The sequence below is a fragment of the Leishmania martiniquensis genome, chromosome 13 (assembly GCF_017916325.1).
Source record: "Leishmania martiniquensis isolate LSCM1 chromosome 13, whole genome shotgun sequence".
NCBI lineage: Eukaryota > Euglenozoa > Kinetoplastea > Trypanosomatida > Trypanosomatidae > Leishmania > Leishmania martiniquensis.
In genome coordinates, this window is record NC_090148.1 from 251,477 (window position 1) to 260,402 (window position 8,926).

At 63.9% G+C, this 8,926-nt stretch overlaps 2 protein-coding genes across 2 annotated transcripts; both read right to left on the reverse strand.

The window, feature by feature from the left end:
* Nucleotides 1-1,075: 1,075 nt before the first annotated feature.
* Nucleotides 1,076-1,936, reverse strand: LSCM1_05889 (uncharacterized protein; the record flags this gene model as incomplete). The annotated part of the gene is made up of 1 exon (XM_067323325.1): nucleotides 1,076-1,936. One exon carries the CDS (start codon nucleotides 1,934-1,936, stop codon nucleotides 1,076-1,078), a length of 861 nt encoding a protein of 286 aa, XP_067180276.1.
* Nucleotides 1,937-2,887: 951 nt separating this feature from the next.
* On the reverse strand, nucleotides 2,888-8,926 carry LSCM1_05890 (uncharacterized protein; the record flags this gene model as incomplete). Its single annotated transcript, XM_067323326.1, has 1 exon — nucleotides 2,888-8,926. The coding sequence occupies one exon, from the start codon at nucleotides 8,924-8,926 to the stop codon at nucleotides 2,888-2,890; it is 6,039 nt and encodes a 2,012-aa protein (XP_067180277.1).

Sequence of the window (8,926 nt, forward strand, 5' to 3'; positions counted from 1 at the left end):
TGTCGTGACGGAGAGCGCGACGAGAATCACAGGCGGGTGCGTGTGTGGGCTGTGCAGTGGGAGGATGGGGACGGGGCGCCCACCAACATCAGCGAATGAGGTGCGGATGCGTCCACCGCCGCCCTTCTGCGAAGATACCGAAGCGGCGTCTGTGCCTGTGTCGATATCCTCCGTGCTCGACGGAGGGGGAGGGGAAGGCGGGCCGTTGCGGCCGCGTTCAGAAAGGGTGGTGGTGGTAGGGGGATACCGAGCGCAGGAGCAGCCACGCAGTGCTGATCAGTGTCGGGGTGGAGCGTGCGCCACCGCAGACGCCCGCCCACACGCGCAGGTGACGACTACGGTAGGGAAATGGGGGAGACGGAGGGCGTGAGGCTCGACGCGCGAGGTGAGGTGAGGGGAGGGGGGAGTGATAGCGAGAGAGAGAGTGGGGTGAAGGCCACGTCGCGTATGGCCTATTCGTGCATGTCAGTGAGCCGTGCGATCTGTTTTGCTGTGCACAGGTGCGCATAACCGTACCGCCGTCACCGTGCGAGAGAGTGCGAGAGTGAGTGAGAGAGAGAGAGACGGTGGAGGAACTCATGAGGGGAGGGGGGAGAGGGAGGGGAGGCGATGCGTGTGGTTGTGACGCTTCTGTCCTCTCGCACAGACACCTGTACATACGCGCGGCCCTTTCATGTTGACAAGAGCGCGCGGTCGCCTGTCCTGCCAGCTTCCCCGTGCCGCCGCGTGGGGGGGGACATGAAGGGGTGCGTGGTGCTGGGTGCGTGTGATGCTGGGCGTCCTTTGAAGACGCGCACGGCGACGATACCCAGTAGGAGGAGTGAACGGGGCAGCCGGAGGGGCGTTCTTGAGGGTGGCGTCAACGTGGAGCAGCACTGCCAGATAGTGCGACGAGATCGTCTTCCCGAACGTGCGTAAGGCGAAGATCGATCGGCTCGCGTGTCTACGCGCACCACTGATTCCTCTTCTCTTCTCCCTCTCGTCACATACACAGAGACGGACACACACTCACACTTCAAACACACACACACACACACACACGAGCAACTGGAGACGATAAGTCTGCGGCTCGCCTTTAGTCGAGGTCGAAGTCGTACTTGATCTTCGACGCCAACAACTGGACCGCTTGAATCTTCGCGGCGACGTCGTCGTTCATCCAGCCCAGCTCACGCAACAGCGTGTCCGCTTCCCTCATCATCATCTCTCCAAGGTTCAGCTGAGTCATCATGAAGAGACTGCCGAAGTCGGCGGCGTAGCGGATGCGGCGCTCGCCGCTGCTGAGCCGGTTCAGGATATACTGCAGCTGCAGAGATGGACGCAGCCGCTTGAACTCGCTCAACGGCGCTTCTTCGTCCTCCGGCCAGTGTGGAAACATGTCCGCGTGCGACTGACCAGCGATGGACTGCCGCAACACCTCCTCCTCTTCCGACTTGAACGCCTCGGCGAAGCGACTGTGCATGCCTTCTTCGTAGTGCAAGCGGCCGAAGAAAGACTTCTCCCACTGCTGACGTACCTGCCGGCGCTGCTGCCCCGTGGCGGAGGCCGCGCCATAGATGTTCTCGTCCTGCCGCTGCTGTTGTGTGGATGAGGAGGATGAGTTGTCACTCTCACAACCGCCGCTGTGTGTCTGCTTGCCACTCCCGCTGACTCCGGCGCTCCCACCCGGCACCGAAGAGCCCTTCTCGTGCAGAGAATGGTGGTGAAACGTCTGCTGATGCGGCTGCTGGTCGAAGTGATTGCGGCAGCCGTGGGCGCGGTCCGCTGACGTCGTCGACGACGACGTCGCGCTGCTGCTGCAGTGGCGCATGGGCGACAACAGCGCTAGTGATACAATGGTGCTGCGCAAGCACCGCACTGAGAGCGCCGTTGACGCCACAGCTGCGACACCGCGGGCAGGAGGCTGCATCCACCCGAGACGGGCGCGCGCCCGGCGCATGCTGCCTCCGAATCGAAGGCTTCGACAGGGGAGATGGGAGACAGTGATGGTAGCTGTGTGTATGTGTGTGTGGATGAGAGGAGAGGCGCCCCATCACACCCCGGCACTGCGGAAAAGAGAGAAGAGCGCACATTCATGCACAAATTGCCACAGATGCACAGATGGAGAGGGTGGAGGAAGGGCCCCGTGGAGGAAGACAGGGAGACACTCTCGAGAGCGCAGGGGGGGGGCATCTCAGCAGCAAGCCCCACTGTGAAACCACAGGTGGGGTCGGCACACGCTTCCTGTGCCATCCCTGCCAGCGAGCTTGAGTGTCACGACGCGAGAGGAGCGGGCACACACGCACACACTTGCAGAGAGAAAGGGTGATGCATGTGTGTGTGTTAACGACGCTTTCGGCGCTTAAACATTTCGTTCCCCTCTTGGCCAGCGCTTTACTCTGGAGTCAGGTGGCGAGAACGAAGAGCGCAAGACCGATGCAGGGGTGAGGCGGTGAAAGAGCGGATAAACACACACACACACACGAGCGGGAAGAGGGAGAGGAGGCTTGGGCACAGCCTCGTTTCCCACCCCTCCTCTCCCGCTCCCCAACTCGCTCGACGGACAGTAGCACGATGAGGTGCTTGACCAATTCCGCACACGCGCGTACGTGCCCACCTCTCCAATAGCGTGAAAGCATCTCGGTTGCATGCCTTATGCGGGGACTTCTCACCACGCTCGCCGACGTGGGATGGGGACGAGGCAGAGGAGCGGCGCCGACTGGGCTGTCTACGACTGCAGAACACACGTGCGTGTCTCTTTTCAGCGCCCCAGCCGTTGCCGTTGCTGGGGCGTGACGGAGAAATGGCGCCCGCCAGGATGACGCCGCCGCGACCTTCGCAGTGGTCTGGAGCCGATGCAGTTCCCCCCCCCCCGCCACCGCATCGGACAACCTGCCGGCACAGCCGACCATTATTCCTTCCTGCTGCCGGAGCCGTCGCTATCACCATCGTCGGAGAAGTCGCCCTCGACGACGTCCTTTCCGCTCTTTCGCGGGCCACCGCCTTTGCATCGTTGCGCGTGCCTCCCCCAGTACAACGTGTCACTCACCTGAACCACATCGCCCGTGACGGTGGCGAACAAGAAGGCCTTGCCGGAGCCGTCCGAGTCGCAGATCTCATGGTACACGATCCGATGCTTCAGTAGCGCGTTGCCACCCATCAGTCGCACAAGGGCTTGCACCACGCACACAATCTCGGTCTCTGCACGTTGGAAGAACATATTGAGGCCGTCGCCGGTGTCGGTGTCGTAGTCTTCGCGTATGAAGTGCTGCGAGAGGCGGCCGAGGTAGCGCACGATGGAGCGGCCGGCGATGTAGTCGAGCGGAGTGAAAAGCACCACCGGAATGAACGCCTGCAGCTGCGAGATGTCCTTCGGCAGGCGCGCGGCGGGGTTGCAGTAGTTGGCATCGCGTGCGGCTCCCGTCACGGAGGACGGGACACCCGCAGCGCCACCGACGAAAGTGAGAGACGCGTTCTCTTCGGCCACCCACTGCCGTTGTTGCTGCTGTTGCTGCATTCGTCGGTCGCCCTTCACGCCGCCGGTGGCACGGTCGACGAGGCTCTTGATGGACTGCCCGGTGGCTCGGATAAAGGCGTTCCAGCGCCGGGTGAGAGAGGTGGCGCGCGAGCCGCGGCTGTCGCGGTACTCGGCATAGGTCGAGGTGTGCCGCGCAGGGGCAGCGGCGTCTTCTGACACGGCAGTGGCGACGCCGCTCCACACGCGCGGTGGTGAGAGGGTGATATCCTGCACGTAAGGTAGGGAGAAGGGCGCGTTACTCGTGATGAACAGCCGCCGAGCGTCGAGGTACGCGGCTTCCGAGTCCATCACGGCCTGCAGAAAGCTCATCGATGGTTGGCCGCTCATCGAGGCCGCCACTGGGACGTTGTGGCTGTGCGTCGCGTGCGCAGACGCACCGGCTGCAAGTAGCTGCGGCATCGATGGTAAAGACGAGCTAGGCGGCAGCAGGGGCGTCTCCGCAGCGGCCGCGGCGGCGGCGGGCCCGCCTGACGCGGAGGTGACGCGGCTGCCACTTGCGGCGTCCGCCATGAGTGGAGAGAGTACGGGTGTGTACGGTCTCCACCGCGGGTACGGCGTGGCCTTAACAGAGGCGGCAGTGTTGGCACTCATGATGGGAGTGACACCAGCGGCACGCTGCCCCGACGTGGAGCCACCGCCAGGATTGTTTTGGCATGCTTGACTGGGGTACGGCTGCTGCTGATGCTGACACAGCCCTGACAAGGACTCCATTGCGTAGTGCATGCAGACGCGAAAGGCGCGATCCTCGAGCTGGTGGAGCAGCCGCGCGCCGGCACGGCTGGCCACCATCACACAGCCTTCCAGTCTCAGCTGCAGGTCGGCGCTGTTGGGCACGAACATCATCTCCACTCGCACGCTCACAACACGCAGCCGCCGCGGCTGCCCGGTACGCATCGCCATGCGGCAGGCCCGGTGCACAAAGGCCCGCTTCGCGTCCGCACAGTACTCGTTGAGCAGTCGCGTTGTGAGCGCCATTCGACCGGCTGCGGCTGTGCCCCCACCGGCATTCATGCTGTCTCCTCCGCTGGCTGCCGCCGATGCGAAGTGGCTGCGGTTCGGGTAAGCGCTGTTGGTACCCACCAGGCCGTCCCTGACAGCACTGCTGTTCCCTGCGGCACCATAGGAAGCAGGGCTGCGACCCGTGTTCGCAGTGCCCGTCAGTGCAGCTGCCCCAGTGCCACCGCCGCCAACAATCGGCAAGGTCGACGCACGCGAGTAGCGCCGGTCCAGCACGATGCGCTCCTGCCAGTCGAAGACGTTCGCACTGTCCGGCACGTACGGCAACGTGAGCAGTACTCCGTCTTCAAACTCTGTCGCGTCCACCATACCCAGCATCATGTCCGCCTCCTCCACATCGTCGATCTTGACAACGTAGTCGCGCGCTTTTGTGCGCACACCGCCGCTAGTTGTGCGCCATTCATCCGCCGCTGCGTAGACGTCCTCGTCCGTCTCAGTGGACTCGGTCGGCACCCACGAATGCGAAGACGCGCCGGACGGCGATGAGTGGAAGCTGCTGCCTCTGCGGCTGGACGAGGAGCGGGAGGCGGTGCCCGGCCCCGACGAGAGCGATGATGGCGTTAATGCAGGAGAGATGGGTGAGCGGGACTTCGACGACGCGGCTCCTCGTGAGTGAGTGCCAGAAGTGGCGACACCTACTCCGAAACCGTTGGCGGCCGCTGCTCCTGCGGCTGTGGTGAGTGCAGAGGCACACATGCCGGCGTGCCGTGTGCGACGGCTTCGACTCCGCCCCTGGGTTGGCACGACCACGGCGTTGTAGCAATCACTGCTCTGCAGAGATTGGATTCCGGACGTGGGCAACAGAAGTGCCTCTGTCACCGAGGCGGACTCCGAGGTGCGATGCGAGAGCGATGACGAGTCGCCCTTACCTCGCCCACGCTTGCCGCGCGTGCGATGGCGCCGACGTCGACGTCGACGCCGCTTGCGCCGCTTGGATGCCGAGGAGGAAGAGGACCCGCGGTGTGAGGATCTCGATGCCGAGGAAGAGCGAGTAGTAACGGCGGCGCTGGCGGCTTTCGTGAGAGCCGAGGCGACGCAACGAACGTCGTCTCGACACCCAAGAGCGCGCAGCCCCGTGACGGCCACCGCTGACGACGGTGCAGCACCGTCGGCGCCTGGTATCGGGCACGACTGTGCGGATGCGGAGGACGAGGACGTGCTTCGACTGCTGCTGCTGCTGCTGCTACTGCTACTACTGGTGGCGTGCGTGTTGCTGCGGCGGCGACGACGAGAGGCGATCACGTCGCGAAGCCTCATCACACTCTCCTTACGCGCGATCTGCTGGTCCAACACGCTCACGCGAGGCAGCCGCGGTACGGGCAAGCCTGCCAGACGACATCCCGTCCCTGTCAGCATGCCTACAATGGCATCCTGGCCCACAGCAATGGAGACCCGAAGTGAGAAGCACGCGTTCAGCTGCTGCAGGCGCAGGTTGAAGAGGAGCTGTTTGTGCAGGGCAAACTCAATGAAAGGAAGCGCCTGCGATACGGCCATGGCGAGCTCGACTCCCTTAGCGTTCACCTTTGGCTTGGACACGGCCACTTGCACGAGCCGCGGTGGCGCCTCGCACTTCAGCTCGACCGGCAGCGTGCACCCTGCCAGCAACACGTCCGGAACAGGCTTGCTGTGGCAGATGCTGCAGACGTGGTGCATGAGGAGATCGCCGACTTGACCGGCGAGGATGCCCGGGTCGCCCTTCCGACGGGGTCCTTCGTAGAGGTGGAGGAGAGCGCAATGACGCTTAGCCGCGACCCGCTGCCTCTGCCAGCGGAACAAATACTCGGGGCCCGCGCGCAGGGATGCGGCGGCCATGTCGAGCATGACCGCCGTACCGTACAAAGAAAGCAGGACCACGTCTTCGTGGTACTGTGTCTCCTCTTCGTACCCTAGCACTGTGTTGCAGTGGAACGCGCGGGCGTTGGCGCGAAGCTCCTCGCGAAGCTCCATCCACCACGCATCGCGCTCCTGTGAGATGATCTGCCGCGACTTGACTCTCGAGACGATCTTCACGGAACGAGCGCAGATATAGCCACCAATGTGCTGAATAGAGCCGGCGGGAAGGTCTTTCACGGTGAGCATTGATATGATGACACGCGCAGGCGGGCCAACACCAACTGCGGCGCCGCTTGCAGCGACAAGTGCTGTCGCTGTCGGTGGTGCGGCCGCCGTCGGCATGGGAGCTGAGTTAGCGGCGATGGCCGCTGCCGTGGTGTCGGTGGGACTGCTCCGCATCATCCGGTTAGAATGGGACGGCTGCTGCTGCTGCTGCTGCGACAGCGCAAGGGCTTCGGAGGCCATGAGCGTGGTGGAGTACAGAGGGTTGTTGGCGAGGGTGAGGGCCAACTGCGAGTGGTGGCGCAGTGTGGCGCCAGAGTTCTGCGTGCCAGCGAAAGCGGAGACTGGCGCCGCTGCACTCGCCCCCGTCACGCCACTCTCCTCGAGGGACGGCATCGTCGCGCCTGCGCTGTCGCCCCCATCGCCCGGCATCGTGACACGTGCGTACGTCTCCGGTGTTGGCCCCAGCAACTGGAATGCTGCTGAGGCAGCGGCTTCCGTACTGGAGAGCGGCGTACTTATTCCTGACGCCGCAGCGACAGCCTGGTCAGACTGCCGCTGCGGTGCCGAGGCGCCCATCCGCGAGCTGCAAGGTGCCATTGGAGGCGGCAGCAGATGATCGTGCGTGGCTGCGAGAGTAAAGGAGGAGTTGATTGGTGGCGGGAGAGGCGGCATCTTGCTGGTTACTGTGATGGGCTCCGCTGACTGCGCCAGCCCGAATGGGGTCGCCGGTGTGGAGGCGCCGCCAGCGTTCCCGCCCACTCCTCCGCTACTCAGCATGGGCGACGCGCCATACGACGGAGGTACAGATGTGTGCAGCTGCTGTTGCGCTGTGGGCAGTGGCGAGCCAGGGAACGCTGCCCGGTACGCTGCCATCATATTGGACTGGATGTAGTGTGATTTACCGCGCAGAAACGCTTCCATCTCACGCTGGTCAACGTGCTTCACGTGCGACACCACACACGGTGTGCCGTAGGCTCGAACGATAATGCCGTTCGGCTCCATGTCGAACTCCTCCACGTAGCCAAGCACCGCGTTGCATTGCAGCTCGACCACCTTGCGCGCGAGTTGCCGGCGCACCTTACCGCTGAGCTTGAAGAGTTGAATGACGCGGGCGTCGTTGATGCTCCGGCTGCTGCGCAGGTTGGTGAAGCGCACGTGCTCGGGATCGGCCTTGACGATGAGCTCCTCCATCATACTGTGCGTCGACTCCACGCGAAACACAGCAGGGTCAAGCCGCCAGACGCTAAACACAAATATACCCTCTTCCTCCGCCGCCAGCGTTGGGTGATCGACGCGGGCCGCCCGCAGCGGGTCCAAGTCCTGTTCCACCACACAGGGGAGCAGCTCTGGCACCGGAAGAGCCAGCGGCATCGCCGCCGTCGCAGGGTTCTCGACGGTGACGCTGAGGTTGCTGCTTGCCTGAGTGAAGTTTGGGCAAGCGAAGGGGGTAAAGCATGTGAGCGTGTCAGCCGCGGCACCGCCGCGGGAAGGGGCGTGAGACGGCGATGTGGACGAGCTCCGCGCGCCTGCCAGCTTCCGTGACGTGGAGTGGTGCTTGTGGAGACGGTGACAAGTCCCCGCAGCGTTCGTTGAAAGACTGTTACCGACGTCTTTGCTCTTTACGTTGACACTGCTGGAAAAAGCTCTGCCCGGCTCGAAGGTGCCGCGCGGGTTCTGTTCAGCGCTGGTCACATGGCCGCCGTTCATGCCGGTGGGGCTGGCACAGCTGCCTGAAGTCATCGCTGCGGCGTTGAGGCCCGGCGCCGAGGCGACTGTTGATAAGCTGACGCCAGCCTCATTCGTGCGCGGGCTGCTGCTCGCGTGGTGGGCGTGGCCGCCGTTGCTGCCAGGTGGGGTGGCCGCCAGCGACCATGGGCGCTCGGCTACTGCAGGGTCAAGCCGGCGCACGTACCGCTCCGGCAGCGCCGGCGCCAACGGGTTCTCGGCTGCGTGGAACTTGATGCGGATGGTAAGGCGGATGTCACCGTGGAGCCCGGCGCCCGAGTCCAGCAGCGGGAACCACCCTGAGATGACTGGGCTGGCGCGGTAGATAATGCTGTTGCAGTCCAGGAGCACCATGCCGACAATATCGTCTCGACTGATGATGTCGTGGTCGTACACCCGGATCTCCAGCGGGTCTTCTTGCAACACGAGCAGGTCGGCCGTGTCGAAGCGCACGTCGTGCTCCCAGACGGGGTTGCGGGTGAGGTGGGCAATGTCGGTGGTGTGCTCCATGTCGTCGAGCTTCACGACGACATACGGGTCGGCCAGCCCGGTTGATCTGTCCATGATCGGCAGGTCGCGCGCTTCATGAACGGTCACCTTCAGTGTGGCCAT